Below are 26496 nucleotides of genomic sequence, written 5' to 3'. Positions count from 1 at the left end.
TGTCAATGTGGGGTGGGCTTTGAGACCCTCCTTCTAGCTGAGTGTGAGTCAGCTCCTATCTATATTCAGATCAAGATGTAGAACCCTCAGGTCCTCCAGCACCATGCCTGTCTGGACAGTCATGCTTCCTGCCATGATGAAAATGGACTAAACCTCTGACCCTGTATGCCAGCCCCAGATAAACATTGCCCTTTATAAAAGTTGTCTTGGTCATGGTGTCTCTTCACAGCAGTAGAAACCATAACTAAGTCTCCATTTACTGTAAAAAGAGGCTTTTTTGATGAAGGGTAGTAGCTACACTTATCTATAGGTATAAGGATAAACTTTCGAATGTAGTAAGGAATTATGTTGGTTTACCAAAGTGAATTATGTTGGTTTACCAAAGTGGCCACAGTAGATTCTTACTAAGATCTATGACCTCACTAGCCCTGGTAAGCTGGATAGGTTTCCAGTACAAGGTATGACATTCTTCCTGATGAGTAGACTTTAAGTCCAATTAGACAGCATTTGGTTGCCACCAATATGTGAGTACCACACTTATGGCACCTTAGTCTTTCCCTGTTAGCCACTGCTGTGCAATAATAAGAAGAACTGGAGGCTGGAGCTGGAAGAGAAGCAGAACAGAAAGGCCATCTGAGAGCTACATGCTTGACAGGAGGTGGATGGGAGAAGGGATGAGTTGGGATGATTATCTCAGGAGACTGCCCCAAAGAAAATGCTAAAACCTTATATTATACAAATGTCTCCATGTCTCATATTTTAAAACCCAGGCACGACCCTCACCCCCTTAAAAAAAAAACCCTCAGTACAGGAGAATGGAGGCTGGCTGTCTCAGCTGGTGTTCAATATGTGCTAGAATCCTGAAGAAGTAGGTTTTATGCCAGTGGAGGAATGGACATTTGAGCATTTCAAAACCTGCCCCCAATAACACACTTCCTCCAACAAGGTTTCCTCCTCCTCCTCCTCCTCCTCCTCCTCCTCCTCCTCCTCCTCCTCCTCCTCCTCCTCCTCCTCCTCCTCCTCCTCCTCCTCCTCCTCCTCCTCCTTCTCCTCCTCCTATTCTATCAAGACAGGATTTCTCTGTGTGGCCCTGGCTACCTTGGAACTTGCTGTCCACACAAAGCTGGCCTTCATTTGGGACATCTACCTGCCACTACCTCCTGAGCGCTGGGATTAAAGAGATGTAGTGCCACCACCTGGACAAGGCCTTAACTCTCTGAATCCTTCTCAAATAGTTCTGATACACTGGAGTTTGGGAACAATGCCAAGATAGTAGGGGCCAAGGGGTCCCCTCCCTTCTCTTTCGACCAGGAGCCCATGCTTGCAAAAGCCCTCATAGAATACTAGATAAAGCCAGCTCCAAGTTCTGGATTCCAAAGTGGTCAACTGGACTTAAAACCACCCTATAGGGCCTTAAAAACTCACCTGATAAGGCAATAAGCCCAGCATGTCATCACCTCCCTCCCCTCCCCTACAAAAAGACCCTAATAAGCCCAGCTACAAACCGAGGGAACCCACCTGAGAGCTGCTCCCAATGAACCTGCCTTTATACTTTAATTTGGCTCAATTCAATTTATTTTGTAGGTGAAGACACCTATCAAGTTCTATCATCTGTGGACCAATGTTCAAATATTCAAGCATAGATGGGCCATTCTCATTCAAATCACCGCATTCTACACCATGGGGCCCATATCCTTGTGGCCATATCCTAATGCAAAATGCATTTAGTCTATTTTCAAAAGTTTCCATAATCTATCACACTCTTTTTTTAAGATTTATTCATTTATTATATATAAGTACACTGATGCTGTCTTCAGACACACTGGAAGAGGGCATCAGATTTCATTACAGACGGTTGTGAGCCACCATGTGGTTGCTGGGATTTGAACTCAGGACCTCAGGAAGAGCAGTCAGTGCTCTTAACCACTGAGCCATCTCTCCAGCCCTCTATCACACTCTTGACACAGTTTAAAATACCCAAGTCCAAAGTCTCCTATGAGACTTAAGGCAATCTATTTGTAACCCACAGGGAAACCAAAACTAAATAGCAAATTGCATTAAATCTCGAAGCACTAAAATTACTAAATTTAAAAATAAAAACCAAATCCATACAAAATAGAATATAACCCATCACTGTATTTCAGATAACTGCTGATATAAAACTGTTAGTCCCTAAGGCTCAGTCTTTGTTCCGTTTCTCATTTTAGTCATTCCCTAAGCAGTTTCATCAATGCTGAATACATAACTCACATGGCATCCTGGTCCAAATCCATTTCCTACCCTGAAGATCAATGGTAGAGGACATAAATACATCCAAGTCCGTGGAAGACTCTCCACTGTTAAATCCCAGCCACAGTTTGCATTCTAGCTGCCCTCTGAACCACCCACAACAGACTGAGTGCATTAAACACATGGGGTTTGTAAGTTCACTTTTATTCCCTTTCAAATTTACAAATTTTAATAACACAACCAACTTCTTATAACAAGAAGGTAAAAAAAATAAAGTTATATATACATTCTTATTTTGACCAGGGAAGAAGCTGCTCATAGAAAACTAAAGTTCCACAAGGCATGAAGAAGTCCCAGATTCCACTGTGGTACTGGTGAAAAGGGAGGTAACACGGTTATGGGGAACAGATTCAGTCCCACACAAGCAGTGCTTTCATACTGGGGGGAAAAAAAAACCAGAAGATATTCAGCCTATCCTCTGGAAGCGGTAATGCTCTAAGATCCAAACTCAAATGTCCCAACCCTTAAGAGTCCCCATAACCCAAAAGGCTATCCTCTGTTCTACCACATGCTGCAGGTTAGGCCCTGCAAGGTCTTACCTTTCTAAATGGTGAGAGAAGCATCAGAGCATGCCTATAGCAGAATAAATAAGACATGGTCAGACTCCACAAGATGAGCTGGCTGTGTTGCCCCATGGCCTCCTGTCTACTCTATTTCATATCAGGGACCATATCCCACCAGTCTGAGTATAACTGCTCATCTTTCCCCTATGGAAAGAACGCAATGAGCAAGGGGCCAGGAAGACAGCAGTGCCATGAAGATCTACGAAAAGGCTTAATGCTGGCCCCAAAGGAAGCTACTAGAACCAGGACTGCAGACTTAGGGAAGGATTTGAAAATCTGGTGATCCTATGCAGGAAGTATAATAAAGCCTTCTGGACTCTGTTCTCAGCAGGGTGCTTCCACTCTGATTACAGCTTTTCTTTCACATGGCCCCCTGCAGAGTAGACTGTCACCACAGAGACTCAGGCAAGGTGAGCGTCTGTTTGTGATACTGCTTCCTAGTTGACATTAATGCTACATCAGTGTGACTTTCATTAGTGCACCCAAGTGCTTGTGGATGCAAACGTATATGCTATTTTATGGGATAAAGTAGCCTCTGTGATACTTTACACACCTGAAGTAAACGCCTCTTCAAAGTGTAACTGAAGGTCTTTACATGAGTCAAAAAATAGTCCCCAGTGGGTTGGGAATTTAGCTCAGTGGTAGAGAGCTTGCCTAGCAAGCACAAGGCCCTGGGTTCGGTCCCCAGCTCCAAAAATAAGAAAAAAAAATAGTCCCCAGAATTTTGATCTTTTAAGATTAAATTATTTTGGATTTAGATGTAAACTGTTTAAACTGTGTGTATATCCAGTCTGTCTGCAACTGGTTGATTCGCATCTATCATCTATAATCTCAGTGCAGGGAAACAGAAATAGGAGAATCCCTGGAGTTTTTTTGGCTAGCTGTTCTAACCAAATTGGTAAGATTCCATCTCAAGAAAAGTCAGAAAGGATAGAGGAAGACACAGTATTGACCTCTAGCTTACACATACATACACGTAAACACACACATACACCCACATATATACATATACACACACAAACATATACACAAGCACACACACATACACATGTGTACACATGTACACACACAAACATACATATACACACATACATACATGCACTGAACACATAGCTACATTATACACACAAGTACCTATATCATACACTCATAAATACACAATAAAATACAATGATTAAGTAAAATAAACCATTGTGTCATTTGAGGTGGTGGGTCAAAGGTCTTCCCACAGAAAAGGGAGGGCCAATTCCACCTAAGACCTGAAATCCACAAGTGAGGAAGATAACTCAGGCTACCCTTTTGCTTACCTGCATCCCTCCTCCTGTACACCAAAACAACAGTGAGCACACCTCCCAGGAGAGCCAGAATAACAATGATTACTATGATAACCATGATGACGACAAAGGACTGAGAAGATCCTCCTGGGAAAAAAGTGGAGGGTGAGGGTCCCGATCCCCAGTTCTCATCCCTGATCTTGATCTAGGCTCCTTCTTTCCTTAGTTCTGTTACCCTTACCCATCCTTACCCCATTTCAGGACAAGAGGCTCAGGCAGCCCCTCATGCTCCACACGGCATGTGTATTTCTGCTCCTCTCCAGAAGGCACCACCACAGATGCCCACTTCTGGAAGGTTCCATCCCCTGAAGGCCTGGTCTCCACAAGCTCCATGTCCTGGGTCAGGTCCTCCCCATTCAACTGCCAGGTTAGGATGATGTCAGCAGGGTAGAAGCCCAGGGCCCAGCACCTCAGGGTGACATCACCTTCAGGTCTTGGGTGATAGGCCACATGTGCCTTTGGGGGATCTGGGTGGGGAAGAGTTGGGGGAAAAAAGCATTTTGCATTATTTTAAGGGAGTCATTGAAGCTCATGTGAGCATCCTTGGGATGGTCAGAATTAGGCTACAAAAGGAATGTAAGCACCATACAGGAGCCGATTCTGGTACCTAGCATAATCCATTCCTTGGAATGTTCTAAAATCAGGGTTAATGTACTAAATAGTTTTTATGTCAACTTGACACAAGCTAAAGTTATATGAGAGGAGGGTACCTCCATTAATAAAAGATCAGATTGTAGGCAAGTCTATACGTCATTTTCTTAATTGGTGATTGATGCTGCAGGGCCCAACTCATTGTAGGTGGTACCATGGCTGGGCAGGAGGTCCTGGGTTCTACAAGAATGCAAGCTGAGCAGGCCATAGGGTGCAAGCCAAGAAGCAGTACTCCTGTATATCCTGTAGCTCAGCAGTTTGACTTTCTGTACTGATTGCCTTCAATGATGAACAGTGCTGGAAGGGTAAGCCAAATAAACCCTGTCTTCCCCAACTTGCTTTTGGTCATGGTGTTTCTTTATAGCAATAGAAACCCTAAGACAGCATCAAGTAGGAGTCTTCAGATTTCCCATCTCTAGTCCTGATTGGGTTGAGCTGAGAGACTCAGCATCAGTGGAGCGTGACCTCCAAAGACATTGGGGGTGAGCAGAGAACCAGGCCTGAGTGAGGCCATAGTTCACAATGAGTTGCAGACTGGATGGAAATGTGTGCGTTTGTTTATTTCAGGGTATTTTCTCCTTCCATCCTGGGACAGATTCCACTGTTCTGCAAGCAGGGTCAGCCCGGAGGGCAGTCACTCTCTCATGTTGGATCAGGAAAGCCACTAGCACTCATTCTCCTCCTTATGCAGTATTCTAGCTGATCCCTCCCCAGACAACATGACTCACTTGTACGGTAGAGGGGATATCTTGGCTTCTAAAAGTGGTTCTTAGTTGTTCCCCATACCTGCTCTCTGAAGAATCTCTTTTCCATTCTGCAGGAATCTGTGGAGCAGCTCCAGGCACTCTCCATCCACATAGGCTCTGAAGTATTCTGCTCTACCTTCTGACTCTAACTCGCTCTTCGTGATCTGAGCCACCATGTCTGCTGCAGTCCAGGAGCTCAGGTCCTCATTCAGGGTGATGTAATCCGAGCCATCATATGCAGCCTGATAGTGTGCTCCAAGAAGTCTCATGTCTGGCCCCACCTCGCAGGCAACCATCCACTGCAGGATGTGAGAACCTAGCCACAACCAAGCTGTCAGCCTGGGCCACCCCATCGCAATCTGCCCACTAGCAAGATTTAGGCTAAAACTGAAAGTGAAACCAACTAAGGGTTTATGAGAGTTCTGAAGTCCAACCAAACTTCAAACCTGAGACACAGGGCTAATCTAGTTTAGCAGTAGGGACATATAAGAGTCCAACCCAGACCTGGGGTCACTCACTGCCTTCACTCTGGTTGTAGTAGCGGATCAAGGTCCGAAGTCTTGCTCTGGCTCTTTGTGCAATGCTTTTTACTTTGAGTTTCAGCTCCTCCCAATACTCTGGTCCTTCCTTCTCCATCCAAGGTGCACGGGCCTCCATCCTCGGAATCTCCTCAACGCTATCACAGCGCTGAAACAGCTTGTCATCCACATAGCCGACAGAAATATATTGAGGCTCCCCACGGCCCGGCCGTGACAGGGCAGTGTGGAAATAACACAGTGAATGTGGGCCTGGAGGTGGCGCAGGGTTACATTAGAACCCTTCACTGATAACCCCAGAGAGTGCACGAGCGGTGGAGTGGGGGTGGGGCAGGGAGCGGCGCTAGGGAACCGGTGAGGAAGGGATCCGGAGGGTCTGGTCCTAATGCCCATGCTCCTCCCCTCAGAGCTTATTTCCTTCCAGACCCTTGAACTCACCAGCACCTGTTTGGCTAACAGCCAGAGCGACCACCACCATCAGCAGGAGAGAGAACTTGTTTGAGGTCGCCATCCTTCCCGTGGTAGCCCTGATTGGATGCTCTAGGTACACTCCACCCAATTACAATGAGAAGCGGGGAAGCGTCATCAGTATCCATGCAAAACTACCCAACAAAGTTTGACTAACAAAGTGAAACCTCAGAAGAAATGGGGGGGATTTCTGATGCTGGGTTTCCCCCTCCTTTGACTCCTACCAGGAAGGATCAAACCTGAAACCTAGCCTTGGACTTGACCTCTGTTCTCCTACACTGAGTACTTAATGTCATGTTTCCTAGAACATTTCTAATATTCCAGGATCAGTATGTTCTCTAAAACAAGCAAACAAAAAAATGTATGTGTGCTGATGTTTTGCTTATATTTCTGTATGTGCACCTCGTGAGTGCCTAGTGCCAGCAGAGGTTAGAAGGAAGTGGGTATCTGACAGCCTGGAACTGGTGTTACTGGTTCTATTGATTGCCACATGAGTGCTGGAAGTAAAACCCAGGTCCTCTGGTGACTTTTATGGCTGCAAATAATGATCACATTTGGAAGTTAGAAGTGTTAAGGTTCTACTTGGGAGCACGCACTGGTAAACCCAGTCTCCAGGACACGTGGCCATAGAGGCTTTGGAAGGAGTTCAAGGTTGTCTTCAGCTAAGGAGTCAATACCACTGTGGGATGAGGAAGGAAGAAAAAATGAAGGGGAAAAGTGAGGGTGAGATAGGAAGAAAAGGAGGAAAGGAGGAAGGGAGAAGGAAAGGGGAGAAAGAAGGAGAGAGGGGAGGTGAGAAAGAGAGAGCTACAAACAGAGAGAGGGAGAGAGAGAGGGAGAGAGAGAGAGAGAATGAATTGAAAGAGGAAAGTTCTCTGTATGACTTTGACTAACAAAGAAAAGGAAATATTGTTGATACCAGAGTCAGAGAAGAGTTTTCACCTCTGCAAAACATAGTTTTAAGATGGGAGGTCTACAATCTGGTCACTAAACACACTAGAAAGGGGATCCTCTGTTCCTCTCTTAATGTGCTCATTGGTGCTCTGGTGAGAAATCTTCCAAGAGCACTTACAGTCAAACCTTTTGGTTGTAAAGAGTGGAAGCCCCTGAGTTTTTCTTATGTGCAAGCTATAAAGTCCTCCCATCCCACTGGGGATACAAGAGACTGTTCTTGGAGTCAGTGTAGGGACAGGACACTGACTTGGATGCAGATTCATTAACACAGTTGGCAATTTGGCCGCACCGTAGGGAAAACAGCTCTGGCAGGTAGAAAATAAAGGCAGTCTTAAAACAAAAATATTGAGATGCGGTCTAATGAATCTATTGATGTTAGCAGTTTGATGACTGGACATAAAATATACCATTACTCAATATTGCACACAGAAATAATATTAATCACAATGTCAAATGAATTTTAGACGGATTGCAGTATTTCAATAGGCCCACTTGCCACTCCTGCCCTGTGTGTATAAAAACAGCAGTCCCCAAGGGTACGTTAGCCAAACTCTCACTCACACTGCTTAGTCTCCATGTGGTTTTGTCTTCTTTGGTTTTTAGAGACAGGGTTTCGAGGCTCTAACTGTCCTGGACTCACTTTGTAGATGAGGAAGGCCTTGAACTCACAGAGATTCTCCTACCTCTGCCTCCCAAGAGATGGGATCAAAGGTGTGTGCCACCATGCCTGGCTCCGTCTCCATGTTTGATCATAAATGATCCACAGGGTCTGTAGAACGCAGCATAAAGCTCGTCCTTTCCACTTGCAGTGTATTGCTCTAAGTTTCCTGGCCTTTTGCACTTAGTAAATGATGGGTTTCTCAGTGACTGCTGGGGTGCTGCCCCATCTTTGACACTATTACCACGCTTTCCTCCCTCTAAGTGGCAAAAGATTTTACCAAAATTTTATTATTTTTAACATCAATGGAATGACTAGAACAAAAAGAAAATAAATAAATTGATTCTTATGGGAATGAAATTTGGACAGAATGATTCCTTGGAGAGAAAACCCCATGATGTTAGTGCCCAAGATGTTAATGCCCAAGATGCTGCTGGGGAAGTATGAGAGGGTTCACTCTGCCTTTCCCTGTGTCACGACACAAAGCGAGACCTGCTGAGATTAAGTATTGTAATGATAAGTAGGTTCATACATCCATTCTAAAGTATGCACAGCTGTTTAGACTAACAGCACATATGATATCGGCAGAGATTTTCCTTTCATTTCCCCTTTTTGTCTCTCTCTCCTCCCCCTTCTTCCCTCCCTTCTCCCACCCCCTCATTCCCATCCTTCCTCAGGCAAGGTGTGCTGAAGCCCAAGCCAGGGTGAAAACCTCGATGTAGTCCAGGTGAACATTTTGAGCTATTTTTTTCTAAGAAACTATTGTTTCAGTTGTTTGCTTTACATCCCTATCACAGGTTCCCCTCCCTCCTTTCCTCTTAATCCCTCCCTTTCCCCTCCCCTCCCTTTCCCCTCAGAAAAGGGGAGGTCTCCAATGGATATCAACCTAGGCATTTCAAGTTGCACTGAAGACTAAGAACATCTCCCCTACTGAAGATAGACAAGGCAGCCCAGTGAGGGGAAAGGGATCCAAAGGCAGGTAACAGTCACAGACAGCTCCTGTTCCCACAGTTATGAATCCCACAGGAAGACCAAGCGGAGCAACTGTTACATATGTGCAGAGAGCCTAGTTCACCCACCTCCTGAGAGCTTAGCTTATGTGGAAAGTGCCTTCACATGGACTTTTAGGGTCTTTTCCCCTACTCTGATGAAGGGAAGTTCAGACCACAGCAATGGGTGAGTGAAGGGAACTGGGGGCCGCCTTTGACTGCAGTTTGTGAAAATTACACCATAGCCAGAGAAGGCTCACTATCTGGAACTCTTTTCTTTTAATAGATTATTATTTTTTGACATGCACTCATGGTGTCTTTGGAATTATCAGACCTCAGGATAAGCTGTGTAATCAAACATGTGATACGTTGTAAAAATATGGCTGTGTGTGTGTGTGTGTGTGTGTGTGTGTGTGTGTGTGTCTTTGAGTGAGTGTTTTTACATGGGAGAGTCAGAAAAACAGAGTTTAGGACAAAAACAAAGGAATTATTCATGTTAGTTTATCAAGTGTCAGAATATTCACCCCAGTGGAGAACTGGTGCTGCCTTGGAGGTCAGTATCATTGACACAAGAGGTTGAAGAGCAGAGAGAAATACACAAGGAAAGAGGGGGAAGGTGGTTCAGCATCTTCTAGGTCACCACAGCCATGTTAGATCTTCCAATATTATGGGAGGCACTGGAGAGCTCGGAACTTTAGACACAGGTAATTGTAATGCTAGGTGTGCGTGAAGATGACTTTTACTTGGACATGAATGGAAATAAAATCATTCTAAGACCCCATATGTATGTTATACTTATTAGCAAATGCATTAGTAACTATTTTTTCTACCAGCTGGCTATGATAACACTGGGTGGCTAAAAGATTGACCATTTTAATTCCACCCAACCTTTGTATAGTATAGGAATTGCAAAGACTTGAAAAAATATATACTGTAATTTTTAAAAATCTCCAATGATTTTTATGCTGTGGCTAAGGAGACAAATGTGAATCTATACTTAGAATAACTGAGTGTAGGATTGTGAGATTTCTACTTCATGACTTTCTATGGTTCATTGCTTCCCTAGGAGGCCTCCTAAGCCGTACATTAGAAAAGACTTACACATTTTCTTCCTATTAATCTGATCAGGCCAACTTGATTCTCGAGTTCAGACAGGTCCCTAAGATCAAGGGTGAAATATAATTACTGGAACTTCACAGTTCTAGCAGGTGCCTATATGTACCCGGAGACACAGAAACATTATTTTCTCATGACCTTGGGAATGCACCAGTTCTTCTCTATATTACCAACCTCTTCACATCTTTATTAGAGAGTTAAATGGTCTTTTACTAGTTTCACGTGTTGTCTTGGTGATCTCAAACAGCTAAATATGGTTCCTAGATGAGTTCGATAAGTGCTATATGATTGAAATACTTATGAATCACACGATGTCAGGAGTGAGAATTAGAAAAACTATGGGTGACCAGCTAGAAAGAGAAGACTTCCCAGCAAGGGGTGGAAGAGGTGGGCAGAGGCACACCTAGGAGTTCACAGTAACCAGGCACAGTACAGCAGTACATGTAATTAATTGGAAAGAAGAGACACTAGAGGTATTTGAGCAATAGAGTCAAGGCAAACCTGAAATGTTTGCACCTGGAATTATAGTAATTAGAATACAATGAGTGTAGCCACTTACACTGTTGATGGAATAAGCTTTGATTGAACTGATGAGAAAATGTCCAGTTAAGGTAAGAAGAGAAAAGGTGATCAAGGGGCTGAAATGTAAAACAGTTTGTGGGGAACAATGTTGCAACACCATTTACAGATGTGGCAATGCACCATATGTTCAAGTCACATCCGCAGGACAATGCCTGGAGCAAAAGTGTTTCTTTGCTGAACTATTAAAATGAACCACAGAAGGGGACAATGAGGTGCCCACTCCTGCCTCCAATCACTACTAGGCAATTATCCATTTCATGACTAGTATTTCTGTTTTTTTTTTTAATGCCAAGCCCTAGGCATACTTTGAAGAGGAGAATTAGATTCTGCTTTGCTCTATCATAGTATGTCTCATTTCCTTGCGAAGGAAGCAAATGCTAAAAACTTTACTAAATATTTAAACAAAATATATATGGTAACATCCTCCATATCTCAAGCATGGTAATCTAGGAAGATACAAGGTACATCTGCCAATCAAAGAAGCATAAGACTTCCTAGGACAGAAACTGAGAAGACAAGGGTAATCCTATGATTCGAAACCACGTATTATCTCTGAGGGTCATAACACAGCTCAGTGGGGTACTGAGATTAGAGAAACCGAGTCTGACTGTGGTGGAACCTTTGGCTGTCTTTTGGATTAGATAAACACACAAAGATTAGATACTAGTGACTTTAGAAGAGTTACCAGAAGAAACAGACACACGCTTTCCACATCATCCTGTGTGTTGTTCTGTGCTGCCTCAGATCCCGTCAAAAGGGAGCTCTTCCTTTACTTGATCTTTGTTCCAAAATAAATCTTTTTTTTTCATTACTTAGCTTGTAGTATTATGCTAGCAGCAGAAACTGACCAAGACACAAAATTAGTACTGAGAAATGTGAATCTTGCTGATAACTCCTTGAATGTGGGCAGTGAGGCACAATATTGTTTATGAGGCATTGCCGGATCAAACCAATAAGAGCCTTAGATGCCAAACCAGGCATCTTATACAGTTTCATTGAAATTTTGCTTATCCATGTAACTTTCTTTAAACAAATAAGTAACATGATTATGTTTTCTGAAGGAACTCCCTTGGCAGCACTGTGAACAACGCATTCATTGAGGCAGCAGTGGTACAGTAGGTCACCCAGGAGACAGCCATACTCTACTTAGTCCCCTAGAGCTGCAACCAGACTGGAGACTCTATGATTGGAAAGGAACATTTATTGAAATCCCACTGTCAGCAAAGCACTAAGTACTAAGATGCAGCCTCTATCTTCAAAGGAATCACAGTCAGAACAATTCACGGGAAACTGCTTACTCTAGCCTGTGAAAGAATGGTTAAATAGCACCGCGTTCACCCACAGAATTCCTGGAAGCCATTCAACATATTGACTTTGTTCCCTGGGGAGCTATTTTTACTGAACTCCAAGTCTTGTCCCTCCTTTTCCTATTCTAGTTTCCATTGCTCAATGCTGTGAGGGAGACAAATTGACAAGGGACCAGGTCTAGGTTGATGCCAATTCTTCCCTGAAGCTAGTGAATTGTCTTCACACCAATTTCTTCTTGAAGCAAAAGACCAAGGATGAACTGCAGTCAAGCTCCTGGCTTTATCCTCTTGGGACTGTCCAGGGATCCAGAGAAATGGCAGCTCCTCTTTTGCATCCTCCTTGCTCTCTACTTACTGGGACTTTCAGGGAACCTGCTCCTTCTGTTAGCTATTGGTGCTGATGTCCACCTCCACACCCCCATGTATTTCTTCCTCAGTCAGCTCTCACTCGTGGATCTTTGCTTCATCACTACCACAGCTCCTAAAATTCTGCAGACTCTGTGGACTGGAGATGGATCAATCTCATTCTCTGGATGCCTGACTCAGTTGTATTTCTTTGCTCTTTTTGCGGACATGGATAACCTGCTTCTGGCAGTCATGGCTATTGACCGCTATGCTGCTATCTGCCACCCACTGCTCTACCCACTTCTCATGACTCCTCATAGATGTGGGGTTCTGGTCAGTGGGTCATGGGGAGTAGCTCATTGTGTGTCTCTGACCCATACTTTGCTGCTCTCTCAGTTATATTTTCACACCAATCAAATGATTCCTCATTTTTTCTGTGATTTTGGGCCTCTCTTATTGCTTTCCTGCTCTGATGCTCACCTCAATGAGGGTCTAATGATGGCTTTGGCTGGAGTTTTCGGAATCAGTGCACTTCTCTGCATTGTAAGTTCTTATGGTTGTATTTTTTATGCTGTGGCTAGGGTTCCATCAGCACAGGGGAAACGGAAAGCCTTGGCCACATGCAGTTCTCACCTCTCTGTAGTCCTCCTTTTCTACAGCACAGTCTTTACCACCTACCTGAAGCCCCCATCTAGCTCTTATTCCTCTGGGGAGGTGGTAGCTGCTGTTGTGTATACCTTGGTAACTCCCACTCTGAACCCCTTCATTTACAGTCTGAGAAATAAGGATGTTAAGAGTTCTTTGAGAAGGATTTTGAACATGGTGAAGTCTCCAGACTAAGGAAGGATCACAGCCCACATCACTAACACACATGCAATGTGAGTCAGTTACCACCACGGCTCATGGGAGAACTACATGACTGCTATGGCTAATCTTCAGTGTTAACTGGACTTGATTTGGAATCACCTTCAATGCACACCTAAGGACATGTCTGTGAGCATGTCTCTTGAGAGATTTCACTGAGGATGAAGGATCCACTTTGAATGTGGGTGCACCACCCATTCCATAGAATCAACCTAGTCTGAGAAAGGGAAAAAGGAAAAACCTAGCTTACTATCATTATTCATCTTTTTTTGCTTGTGGGCCACACCTACAATGTGACCAGTGACCCCATCCTCCTTCTGTGCTTTCCGCATCCTGATGTGTTGTATGTGTTCTTTAAACCATGATTAAAATGAAACTTCATTCCTAAATTGCTTGCCAGGTGTTTTGCCACAGTAGCAAGATAAGTAACATATAAAATGATCTATTGGAAGGAATACTATGTTGTGTTTGATATTCTTTAATTGGTTTTCTTAGACTTATATTCCTGATGCATGAACATCTGTTGCAATTTGTTGAAGTAAGCGTCCAACCCCAATAAGCCCATGGAAAAATACACAGCTCAATTTTCATATTTATAAGCTGTACATCTAGATTGGGTCTATCACTACCCTAATCTGTTCCCCTGCTGCCAGGCTTCTCCAGGCCAGGTGGTTCTGTCCCATCTTTCTTCCACCTCTTCCTCCACTGTCCTTCTCCTCCATCATGCCCTACCCTTCCTCTATTCTCTAAAACCTCCAGCCCCACCTTTCCCTTCTACTGCCCAATCACAGGCTCTAGCCTTCATTTGACCAGTTAGAATGGGGAGAAGCTTCACATGAAATCACCTGAGTAAGTGATCAACTCCTGGTTGGGACAACCCCTCTTGAGGAAACAAAATTAATATCAGAATACAAACAACACCAGGGCAATTCACAACATTTCCTCCTTTTTGTCCAATTGAAAGGTAACGGAATTTGGTTATACAATGAGCAAGTAGGACATTGCCTCACAATTTCCTTGGCTAGCTGCCAAGCAATAGAGAATTTTCTCTAAACCTTTACTGTTAATGTGATTTTTTATGGAAATCTGAAGCCTCTAGTGCACTTCCTATCAATATCTGGTCAATGTCATTATTACCTTGCACCAGAGGGCCTGGCAGACCTGTGTGGGATCTTATGTGTGTTATATGTAGTGGATGACTCCTGTTTCTGATCATTTGTTGTAGCTAAGTAAATAGTGAAGTCAATTCAGAATCATCCTGAGTAAGGTCAGCAGTCTCTATGTATAAAACAACCCTTTCTGCATATTGAGAGTCAGTTACTATATTAAGAGACTCTTGAAAATATGATAACACCATGAGCATTGCATATAATTCAGATTTTCGAACCAACTTATAGGGACTCTTAGCCACCCTTCCTGATTTATTAGCATCATTGGAAAATATTGGGGCTCAGAAATTGGAACTCTTTATTATAAGAGAGAGAATCAAGTTAGTTCCTTTTATGAATTGAAGTCACTTGCTTTTAGGGTATCTGTTGCTAATCTCTCCCAAGAAATTACTGCATACTCTTTGCCAATGTTCATCTTGTGCCCATAATGAGGCAATCTCTGTGTTAGTAAAAAGTACCACTATTTCAGCTGGATCCAATTAAGCTAATTGTCAGTGTCTCATTTTTCCTTTTAGTATCAATTCAGAGACCTTCTCTCTGTAGGTTTTTAATTTCTTAAAAACTCTGTTTATCCATTCTAAGATATAATCTTCTCTCTGCATGAGAATTCCTGTAGGGGAATGAGTAGAGGTAAGATAACTAAGATGCAGGCCAACTTTGGATCAGTACAATCTAGATATGTATCCTGCAATTTCCTTTCTACCAGAGCTAACTCCTCAGCCTCAGCTGATAATTCCTCAGGCTATTTAAATTTTTATCACTTTGTAAGGTTTAAAATAAATTGCTTAGCTCTTGAGAAGCCAAGACTATCACAGGTGGAAACCAGTTAGTATCTCCCAGTAACTTCTGAAAATCATTAAGAGTCTTTAATTGTCTTCTTCTAATTTGCACTTTTTGTAGTCTAAACTTTTGCAGACTTATTCTATATCCTATATAATTAATAGAATTGCCTCTTTGTATTTTTTTTTCAGGGACAATTTACAATCCCCAGCAAGGCAATTTTTTCTTTATTTCATCAAACATTCTTTCCAGGATATTTATATCTGAATCATCTAATAGGATATCATCCATATAATGATGAATAATGAATTGAGGAAATTTTGAATCATCTCCAATGGCTGTTGTATAATATAGACACAAGACAGGGCTATTTAACATTCTCTAATAACAGGACTTTCCAATGATATCCTTTTTTTTTTTTTTTTTTTGGTTCTTTTTTTTCGGAGCTGGGGACCGAACCCAGGGCCTTGCGCTTCCCTAGGTAAGCTCTACCACTGAGCTAAATCCCCAGCCCCCAGTGATATCTTTTTATTGGACAACTTCTACTGAAGGTAAGTACTGAGAAAGCAAACCTTTCCTTATCTTGTCTACATAGAGGAATTGTGAAAAAGCAATCTTTTAAATCAATCACTATGATAGGCCATTCCTTAGGCAATGAGGAATGCAATGGGATTCCAGGCTGCAAGGAACCCATTAGCTGAATAATCTTTTAATTGCCTGGAGATCTGTCAACATTCTCCATTTGCCAGATTTTTTTTAATGACCAATACTGGAGAATTCCAAGGGCTGTTGGACTCTACATGCTGAGCCTCCAGCTGCTCCTGACTAGCTGTTTTATATGCCTGTAGGTTTGTTGTTTGTTTGTTTGTGTGTGTGTTTGTTTGTTTGTTTGTTTGTTTTGTCATACATCATTTATCAATCCAAATGGGTTGGTCATCAACCACCTTAATGGTAAGACCATTGGTGTCTTATCAGCACCATGAGGTAAAGCTAAATTGTCAACTCCTGCTGTATCTTGTTTATAGACATCCTGGACAGTCTGTAACTGCCTTTGATAACATTCCTTAACTACTTTAATTTATTTATTAGGAGCCTGACCAGTTTTGTGGCCAGCCTCTGAAACTGAGGGGATATTAATTTGTGTTTTCCACTCCTGTAACAGATCTCTTGCCCATTAGCTAATGGCTATATCAGCCACATATAGCCTTAATTTTCCTATCTGACCTTCAGGTCCTATATATTTAAGCCATCTGGTGCTTTGTTTTATTTGGGAAAAAATTCCAGTTCCTTGAAATTGGATTTCTAGTTCTTGAAGTGGCCAACTTACAAGCCAAGATAATGGTGACATCTGCTCCAGTGTCAACATTCCTTCAATCTCAATATTGTATACTAGTATTCTTAGCATGGGCCTTTGATCCTCTATAGAAGTTTGCTAAAATATTTGGTTTTGGCCCCCTTCTAGGTTTTTTTGAACTGTCTATAGAATTTGCCTCAGCTTCGTTATCTGATCTCACAACATCTGTTTTTTAGAGCAGTGGTGTTTAATTGTCCTGGGGAAGAGAATGCTTCCTGTCTGGTGTTAGGACCTGCAATAGGCCCCCCTGGGAGCTTGTTGGGGTTTTTTTTTGTTTTGTTTTGTTTTGTTTTTTGGGCAAGGTATTGCCCATTTGTCTATTGTTACTCTACACTCCCTAGTCAAATGCCAGCCTTTACTACATCTTTTACATATTCCAAAAGGCATAGGCTCCCTTTTGGGATTAATTTGGCTTTCTCTGCAATTTATTCTGAGATGACCCTACTTACCACAATTAAAACATTTGAAATTTTGGGTCATCTCAAGGTCTCTAGTGACAGCTTCAACTAGTAAGGTCCTATCAGGCAAACGAGGCCTAACATCAGCTGTATATCTAATCCACTCATCTATTGATGTTGACCTTGCCCCCAACGATCTGATTACTTCCTTGCTTTCAGCATTCACATTTTCAAAGGCGAAAGACCGACTGTTGCCTTTCTTACTGATGGATCTGATATACTTCTTTCTGCAGCAGAAGTTGACCTCTGCAAAAAGTCAGGAAATGTCTCCCTTGGACCTTGCATGACTTGAGGAAATGATTCAATTCTTTTCCCTGATTCTGAGAGTTTGTCTCAGGCATTTAAGGCTGCCAAGGGACAAGATGCCAGGGTTTCTTCATCATATACAGCCTGCACCTCTATCTCATATCTTAGCAAATCGAGTTTCACCAAGCAGCTGATCTTTGGAAATATCTCTACCACTGGCTCTATTTTGTCTTGCTATCTCCTTTGCCTCTTTTCTCACCATGAAAGCCATTATAAATTGAACACAGGTTCTAGTATTGCTTTTGCCATATCCTTCCAGTCTTGGGGGAATTAGCAATCACTACACTCATGTGATAATTGTTAGAATTCCTACCAATGGTTTAGTAACAACAGCCCCTGATTTCCTTATAGGTTTTACTGCATTGTTTATTGTGGAGATCTAGTGAATTAAAACATTCCTGTCTTTTTCTAATATCTTTCCTCTAACTGAACCTAGAAGCCACTGACAAATCATGTTAAGGGAGCTTTGGAGTTCACAGAAGTTAAATAACAAGTAAGAGGTCAGGAAGTTGATAAGTCTGAAAATAACCCAGGTCAATAGGAGCAGGATGAGAAAGAATATAATTTTATTCTATCCTTCAGAAAGTATATTATAGGTCTCCTTTTAAAATAATTTATTATTGTCGTTTGTGTACATATATGATACATATGACGTATCATTTTGTGGGAAAGCAAACTGCAAGCTCAACTGTCTAATTTGTATGTCCAATCCAAATACACACAATAGGAAAGAACTCTTCAAATGTCATACTACAATAACATAGATGAACATTGTTCTAGATTTGTGTTTGTAATGGTGTATTGTTTCTATAATTTTGTTTTCATTAGTTATTAGCATCAGTGCTGCATACAGCAACAGGCTACAAAGTGGCAATCCAGTACATGTCTTCACTGTGTGATGATCAAACAAGAGCACTATTTACGGTGCATTCAGAAAACAACTCACGATAATTTACACAATCTTTTAAACTAACATTAGAAAACTGTTTAACTATTATCTTTCCCCTTGGGCATGCTTCAGAAGACCAAAAGGGGAATTTGAGAAAAAGCATAGTTACTCATTTCCAGCGCATTGAGGAAGACTTTTCAATCAAGACACTGACAGTCCAATAGAAAATCTTTACTGCCTTCCTTCTTAGCTCACATTTCAGTTGGTTTGCAGTAGAAAAGCCTTCTTAGTGCCTGCTGTACCTCCTGGTTCTTCAAGGTATAGATGACAGGGTTAAAGATGGGGGTGACCACTGTGTAGAGCAGGGCAATGATCTTGGAGAGGAGCTGGGAATGAACAGCAGAGGGCACAATGTACAAGACCATGAGTGTTCCATAGAATGTGGACACCACAGCCAGGTGAGAGGAGCATGTGGAGAAGGCCTTGGTCCTTCTGGTCCCAGAAGGAACTCTTAGCACAGTCACCACAATCTGAGCATAGGACATCAGAACCAGCCCAAAGGGGACAGTCAGGAAGACAACAGAGAGAACAAATGTAGTCACCTGGGCCACTCCAGTATCTGAGCAAGCCAGGATCATCAAAGGTGAGAAGTCGCAGTAGAAGTGATCAATTAGATTGGGGCCACAGAACCTCAGCTGGGCCATGAGAGCAACCACTAGTCCATCTACCATGAAGCCAGACAGCCAGACTGTGAGCACCAATCCCAGGCACCACTGAGGCCCCATCAGGAGTGGGTATCGTAGGGGGTGACAGATTGCAAGATATCGATCATATGCCATGACAGCCAGCAGGAAACACTCATCTGTAGCCAGAGAGCCAAAGACAAAGAACTGGAGCAAGCAGCCAGCCACAGATATGGTGGCCTCCTGTACGAAGCCTTCCAACATTTTGGGCACCACTGTAGAAGTATAGACCACCTCTATGAAGGACAGGTTCACCAGAAAGAAATACATGGGTGTGTGAAGCCTTTGGGAGCTCACTACCACCACGGCAATGAGCATGTTCCCTGTGATGATGGAGACGTAGAGGATAATGAACACAGAAAAAAACAGGAGGTGCAGCCCAGGGATTTCATGGAAGCCAAGAAGTACAAACTCAGAGACAGTTCGGTTTCCTGTAGAGACAATTTCCATGGGATATTCAGTTTTCTGCTTGGCTTGGCAGTAGTTTGTCTCTGTTTTCTGTTGCAATTTCTGTTGCAATTCTAAGATCGACGGGGCTAAAACAAAATGACAGCAGGGTATTCAACATGAGGATGGATTGAAATAGGCTTTATCTTTCTTCTCTTAACTATCACCACTTCATCTCCACTTTCTCCATGCTTTTTAAGGTAGCATACTCCTAATGGCCTAGGGGAGCTTATCCACATTCAAAATTTCAATAGAAAGCAAAACTTTTTGTGGTGACCATCATGTATATCCCTTGACAAGAAACGTTTATGTTCTATAACCACAGCCATCAATGCTATAAAAGAATTAAAAATTACGGAGGAATTATGTAGGGATTCCATGATCACTGTTAGTCATCTTTACCTGAACAGCCTCTCTGGTCTCCATTATGTAGTCACTTAAGTCCCTGCTGAGCCTGAGATGGCCCTTGTGGGGATACAGTCATATGGCTCCTGACCCTGGTTCAGGTGTAAGCCTCAGGACTGTTGATGACTGCTTCTGGGCCCATTAGCAATGAAGGGAATGTCCTCCCTGTTAATATTAATGACTCCATGATAATTACAAAGAACTGGAGTCCAGGAGTCAAGGGTGTGGCTATGTCACAGCAAAATGGTAAATGCTAGGACCTTCAGTCCCTTCAGGACCCTTAAGACTATGGAAAAGCACTCTAAAAATATGAATTTGAAAATATATAACTTCTCAACTATGCAATATGAACTATGAGAGGCTTTATGAATCTAAAGGAACAGAGATACCTACACTATGAGCCAGCTTGTCAGAAAGATAGAAAGACAGGCAGATAGATACAAATGCAGGCAGATTCCTGACTTCAAGGTCAGCCTGGGACACAGCAGGTTCAGGCCCAGGTGCGGCAGAAATGGAAATTTCAAGGCAAGGTCCCACCCAACTAGTTTACCATCTGTGCTTAACAAAGGCAGACAGAACTCAGAATTCTTTTGCAATGTTAAGGGGGGGGGATGTATGCTTGCTGTCTCCCAAGAGTCGAAGGGCTGGGATCACAGGATGCTGATTCATAAGATAATCAAAAGGAAAACCTGGAGTAAATGACTGGGTTGCTATGTAAAATAAAAGGCTGACTCTGTGCTCTACAGGAGATGAGCTGTCCAGAGAATTTTTTTAGGATGAAAAGAGAGTTGTTTAGAGGACACACACACACACACACACACACACACACACACTCACAAGCAAGCAGGACATGGACACAGAGATCTCTTAGAATAGCAAGCAAGCAGAATATAGACAGAGAAGTCTCCAGAGAGAAAGTAAAAGGGAGAGAAGCAGACTAGAAACGCTGTATTAAGCAGAACACCGGTTGTCAGCTTGAATAACCTTCTAAAACTACCATTTCTTTAGCTTACTAGAGGTTTTAGTTAATATGCGATAAGTAAAGGTGGGAAGGGGGAGTGTAGGAGCTGTGGGATTAGAAGGAAAAGAAACCCAGACTCAGGTTGTGGGGAAGAGGGTGAGGGAATCTAGCTCCAGGAAGCTTCCCTTAGGCAGTAGCTTTTAAGCCTATACTAAGCTAAATTGTAAAGGCTGGATAACAGTAGGCCAGGCAGAAGACAGTGAACTGGGCGCTGTGACCCTAATGCAGAGGTTTGGTGGCAAACAGCACTTCTGAACAGCTGAAGCAATCCTTGTATAGCTGGGTGGGACTTCACACGCTGACTGAGTGATGAATGGTTTATACTGCAGAAAGCTGGAGTATGGCTTTAGGCTGGCTGAGCACGGAGAATTAAGGAGAAAGCAAGAGCAAACCACGCACACATCCTCATAAAATTTAAACTGTTTCTACCCCATAATAGTAACGAAAGTATATGTCATGTATAGCATGGAATTCAAGTTGTCTAACACAAATGCCCTACAAAGGCTGCCTAAGAAGGTGAAACTGAATGGCTCAGAGGCAAGAGTCTCAGGAGAAAACATACAGATTCATCCCTCGGCCACAGGCTGCATCTGGATATTGCATGGAATTATAATTTCCACTCCTGTATAGCACCAGTGCTACATCCTCAGAGATGTAATAATTGTTAACACTAATGATGATAAGTAATAATCAAAAAGCCTAACTCACATGCCTCCCCTTAGGTCTCCTTGACTAACCTTGTTTCTTTAGCAATGTAAAACTGAATGTATAGAGGATATTATTTTAAACCTTGAGGATTCCCATTCAAATAAAAATGGACCCTTGGGGGCTTGAGAGATGGCTTAGTGGTTAAGAGCACTCACTGCTCTTCTAAAAGGTCCTGAGTTCAATTCCCAGCACCCCCATGGCAGCCCACACCCGTCTGATGTTGTCCTCTGGTGTGCAGATATACATGCATGCAAAATACCCAAATACATAAATAAATAAACCTTAAGAAAAACAAAAACAAAACAAAAAAAACCAGACCATTATATTACAGATACACACATCAGCAGATAATTAAATAATTAAATACACACTGATGAATTAAACCTGAATGAAATAGTTCTGGGATCAGGGGTACTGAGTAGCCTGCTACAGTTGTGTGAAACGGAAAAGGAGAAGAGAGTATGCCAGATAGGAGAAAACTATGGCTAGATTCTGAGGCACGAAATGTCACAGGGGAGCTTCCCAGGGAAGTTCAACTCTAACGGAAATGAAAGTGCAATGGTTCTCAACCTCTGGGTCGCAACCCCTCCGGGTGAACAACTCTTTTTCCTGTCAGACATCCATAACACTAACAAAAATCATCGTTATAAAATAGCAATGACGTGATTTTAAAGTTGGTGACAGGGTCATGCACAGCATTAGGGAGTTTGAGAATCACACTGACCAAGAATCAGGTGAGTCAGAGAGGTGGCCACTGATGGAGCATGGCCCCCCTCTGCTGGTAACAAATTGTATCTACAACTTTACCCTGTTGGCTTCAAAGCCTGGCAGCATAGTGGAATATTCAGGATGAAATTAAACAACATTAGGAAAGCCCAGACCCAAGATAATACAACAGAGTGGCAGGCAGGCAGGCGGGCAGGCAGGCAGGCAGGCAGACAGCAGACAGACAGACAGACAGACAGACAGACAGACAGACAGACAGAGAAAAAAGCAGAAACAAAGAGACAGAGACTATGAGAAAAAAGAGAAAGTAGACACACATAGAGGCAGAGAGAGACAGAGATAAAGAGAGACAGAGAGAAACAGAGACAGAGGGAAGCAGAGAGAGACAGACATAGAGAGAGACAGAGTCAGACAGAGACACAGAGAGACAGGGACAGACAGAGAACTCACTGAGATGGTATGATAAGACACAGTCACAGGTTTTCTTTTTACAATATCCCTCCTCTTAGAAACAAGTTCAAGTTCATTCAGCACAGGCTGCCCTGGAACTTGCTATGTGGACCAGGCTGGCCTCTGCTTCCCAAGGGCTGGGATTAAAGGCAGGTGTGCATCAGCACACCCCACAGGAAATAAAATTTCAGTCTATGACAGCGAAGAACAAAGTCTTACAACAAATACCTCATGTGTAAAATAACTTCTCCTCTAATCCAAATCTGTGTGCCTTCACCAGACTGGGGCTCTGTGCTTTACGGAGTCTGCTGCTGTTTCCAGCTCTTTCCCTGGTCCCTTCTGCCCACTGTTCCGTCTGTAGCCCTGTGTGGTATGAATTGCACACTCATTCACTCCATGATGACTTCTTGATCTGCTCGAGATCAAATCTGCAGTCTGTACTCTTCCTACACCATCCCCAAGTCAGACAGGAAGTATACTAATCAGTCCTAAAAGCTCTCATGGTCCTGGTCTTCAGCATGTTTAAAGTTCCCCACATGGAGTCTGTTTTCATATAGAAAAGGAAGAACCTTTGGGTTTTCAGAACATGATGTAACCAGTCCTACTGTCCAAAGAATGGGGGAGTTAGGGAAAAGAGGAAGAAGAGAAGTAGTGAGATTTGAAAACTGCAGGAAAATGAGGAAGATAGAGCAGAGGCAATGGGGAATGAGAAGTGTGTTGCTAGCATAGGCTTAAGCAGATATTAAAGAATTTGCAGTTGTGAAACTCCCAGGATGGGTGGATGGATTCCGGTTTTAGAATCAGCATGCCTTTGATCATATCAGCTGGTCGGAAAGTGAAAATACTGAAAAGCACCTCTCTAATTGTCTAATGAGCAACAACACCAAAACAACCCTAACTTAAAGCTTCAGCACTCACCCCACCAACAGTGACTCTGGGACAGCAGAGAGCCCTCAGGAAAAATCACCACCACTCTGGCAAAGGAGTTCAGGCGACACTTAAGAACACATATTTTACAGGAAGCTATGCTGAATTACACTTTGTAATTTGCCTTTAAACCATAAGAAAATTTTACTCTCTTATTATACTTAACAGTATCTGCTACACGTGTTATCTTTATAAATTGCCAAACAATAAATAACTTTCAAAGGCTTTAAACGGAAAAATCATGTTGTTTCAAGCATACTCAAGTTTTCCCATACCGTGAGATTGAAGAACAAGAGTCAAGGCAAGATCCGTTGCTGTGTGTCCAGAGGCGCACAGTAACCAGCGCCTGGGGAGCACGGGTGCCTACCCGCTTCTCTACATGACCAGGAACCCAGAGGAAAGATTGGAATCTTCTTTGAAGGATTCTGTGGTGGAACCAGCAGCAACAGGACCTTGAAGGAATCGAAGGGGATTTCCTAAAACGCTTGCTACAGAATGGCTTTTGTGCTCTCCGGGTTAATGGAAATGCGGTACTAATTTGAGGGAAATGTCTGACAGGAATAACCTTTCAGCTTTTTTAAAGGGTCTATGAACTAGGCAGTGAAACTTTATACAGGAATAGGACTTCACCTGGGAAGCCTTAGAACGCAGCCTGCTCTCCACAGACAAAACTGGAGAAGATGAGATAAGGTTCACTTGAAGACTTCAGCATGGCTCAATTTCCCAACCTCAGCTCCTTCCGTTTTGTACTCGGCCTGGAATAATGCAGAGCCGTGGTTAGAGACATTTCCCTTGTCACCCTCCGTCTCTGAGCCTCCATGGCCTCTTCTTGCTCCCAAGCCATCCAGCCCTCTCACTGTGAGCTTTTTATCATAAGGGAAGGCTGGCGGAAGAGGCCCCTGAGAACAAATTATAGATTTACTGCAGACCAGCCTTAAATGAACGAGGTGAAGCATCCCCACTGAGGCATTATTACTTTTTTTTTTAAAGAATTCCTGAATGTAGGCTTGACCAAAACTGGAGCAGAAATTAAAATGGCTACAAGAAACTTTCCTTTCTGTCCCATTAGGGGAAAATGCTCTGCAGTCCCCAAGCATCTGACTACCAACTCCCAGACTCCTTCCAGTAATTCTCCAACAAAGGCACTTGTAACTCATGCCCCATCGCCCTTGGGGTTCATATATATTTTATACAATGTAACAAATGGAAAAGAGACAAAAATGTAATGGCCTCTAAATCAACCACCACCCCTCTAGTCTGTCAGTCTCCTCGATCTGATGTAAAATCCGATGTGAATCTTTGCATGTTTTCCCTTTTCATGAAAGCAGAGGAGACAGAGATAGGGAAAGACAGAGGGAGAGAGAGAGAGATGGTGGCAATAGATGTCCCACAAAACCAATTAAGCATCTTCCAAGCATCATCTTATCTCCGATGTTATCCATATCTCCTTTCTCCTGCCTGGAGCCTAGAAGACACTGGCTTTCTCCCATAGAACAGATCAGAAATGGAACGGTGCCTGAAGCGATGATTGAGAGCTAGGGAGCCCTCTAATAGCTCAAAGCAGAATAATGTCCTCATTTTGAGAGGTTAGAATGGTGGGAGGGAAGGAATCGAGAGGACAGAAGAGAAGGAAGGAGACGAAAAAGTCAGCAGTAAATGCTCCAAGAAGGAGACGAAAAAGTCAGCAGTAAATGCTCCAAGAGTGGGCTAGGCCAGTAAACTGTGGGTGTGGTCTTCCCTAATCAATCTGAATAGAATACCTAGGAAATTGGCATTCTTGTGAATGGCAAGAAATGGCCCTGAACAGTCAACACTCTACTTTTAGAGTACTCTATTTTGAAATATAGAGAGAGAGCTGAGAAGTGGGTTAAAGGGGAATGCAAAACTACTCTGAGCGTATGTGTGTTCCAAGAGGAGGAGCAGAGACGTGAAGCGGAAATTTCTGGTTTCTTTGGAAGCTCAAGTTATGTCAAATGATGTTTTGCTGGGTCAGACAGGTGAAGGGATGTTTTGCTGAAGCAGACCCAGGGGAGAGGATGTTTTGCTGAAGCAGACACTTGAGAGGACGTGTAATGTTTAGAAGGAATAGAAATATGACCCCAGACAGTCGGGGCGGGAGGAGCATTGATTTGCCTTGCTCTACCTTCATAGTCTTTGCTTGTTTTGACTTCACGGAGAATAACTCACCAAAGAACTTTCCATGATGTTCCAGTGGCTTCTTGCCACTTCCTCTGACTCAGGCCCATTGGCCGAGCTTCGTTCTTTCTTCTGGATCAAACCACCATTGCTGATTCATGAGTGATGATTGCCAAGTAGAATGGACTGCAGCTGATGACTTGTGTTAGTGTTTTACTAACAACAAAGATTGAAATCACCCCCAAAGGGTTCTATCTAAACAGGTCCACAACTCCCAAAGAGCTATATCTAAACAGGTCCACAACTCCCGTTTCCTATTAACCATTCTTTCCCACTACCTGTGGTGGGTGGTGGGCTAGAAGGGAGGTTGAAGTGTTTAAGAACCTTTATTGAAGTAGGTTTTGGAAAACCTAAGCCTACAGAGGTGAGTTCATGTATGTATGACTTCATGAGCTCATGTATCTGAGAATATCCAAGACCTTCAGGGTGAATGGAGAAAGCCAACCACACAGTAGTTACTGACTTCGTTGTTCTGTGATTTTGCAATTTGCCACAACTCCAGCTACTTTCTTCTC

At 43.0% G+C, this 26496-nt stretch overlaps 3 protein-coding genes across 5 annotated transcripts; 1 reads left to right on the top strand and 2 right to left on the bottom strand.

Annotated features, from left to right (window-relative positions):
• Nucleotides 1-2414: 2414 nt before the first annotated feature.
• On the bottom strand, nt 2415-6651 carry LOC116887258 (H-2 class I histocompatibility antigen, L-D alpha chain-like). 3 transcript variants are annotated; one of them, XM_032888824.1, is made up of 7 exons: nt 6558-6651; nt 6102-6371; nt 5624-5899; nt 4378-4653; nt 4160-4273; nt 2829-2862; nt 2415-2667 (listed from the first exon to the last, which is right to left on the bottom strand). In XM_032888824.1, the coding sequence occupies exons 1-6, from the start codon at nt 6628-6630 to the stop codon at nt 2852-2854; spliced, it is 1020 nt and encodes a 339-aa protein (XP_032744715.1). In that variant the 5' UTR covers nt 6631-6651; the 3' UTR covers nt 2415-2667; nt 2829-2851. The 3 variants fall into 3 exon arrangements, with proteins under 3 accessions (XP_032744715.1, XP_032744716.1, XP_032744717.1); XM_032888825.1 differs by having other exon boundaries at nt 2415-2600; nt 6558-6642; XM_032888826.1 differs by having other exon boundaries at nt 6102-6279; nt 6558-6640.
• Nucleotides 6652-12448: 5797 nt separating this feature from the next.
• On the top strand, nt 12449-13378 carry LOC116887381 (olfactory receptor 1361-like). Its single transcript, XM_032888977.1, has one exon. It carries the CDS (start codon nt 12449-12451, stop codon nt 13376-13378), a length of 930 nt encoding a protein of 309 aa, XP_032744868.1.
• Nucleotides 13379-18609: 5231 nt separating this feature from the next.
• On the bottom strand, nt 18610-19551 carry LOC116886863 (olfactory receptor 11A1). Its single transcript, XM_032888318.1, has one exon. It carries the CDS (start codon nt 19549-19551, stop codon nt 18610-18612), a length of 942 nt encoding a protein of 313 aa, XP_032744209.1.
• Between the last annotated feature and the right edge of the window lie 6945 nt (nt 19552-26496).

This window comes from Rattus rattus, chromosome 18 (genome assembly GCF_011064425.1).
Source record: "Rattus rattus isolate New Zealand chromosome 18, Rrattus_CSIRO_v1, whole genome shotgun sequence".
Lineage (NCBI taxonomy): Eukaryota > Metazoa > Chordata > Mammalia > Rodentia > Muridae > Rattus > Rattus rattus.
Note: the sequence above shows the minus strand (reverse complement) of the source record. Positions and strands in the feature narration are given on the sequence as shown.

Excerpts from the sequence above, each read along its gene's own strand:
- LOC116887258 (XM_032888824.1), bottom strand. The coding sequence starts at position 6,630 with ATGGCGACCTCAAACAAGTTCTCTCTCCTGCTGATGGTGGTGGTCGCT. Across the intron at positions 6,372-6,557 it reads TGTTAGCCAAACAGGTGCTG|GCCCACATTCACTGTGTTAT; the intron begins GTGAGTTCAAGG and ends CGCCACCTCCAG. Across the intron at positions 5,900-6,101 it reads CTACAACCAGAGTGAAGGCA|GTTCTCACATCCTGCAGTGG; the intron begins GTGAGTGACCCC and ends GGTTGTGGCTAG.
- LOC116887381 (XM_032888977.1), top strand. The coding sequence starts at position 12,449 with ATGAACTGCAGTCAAGCTCCTGGCTTTATCCTCTTGGGACTGTCCAGG.
- LOC116886863 (XM_032888318.1), bottom strand. The coding sequence starts at position 19,551 with ATGGAAATTGTCTCTACAGGAAACCGAACTGTCTCTGAGTTTGTACTT.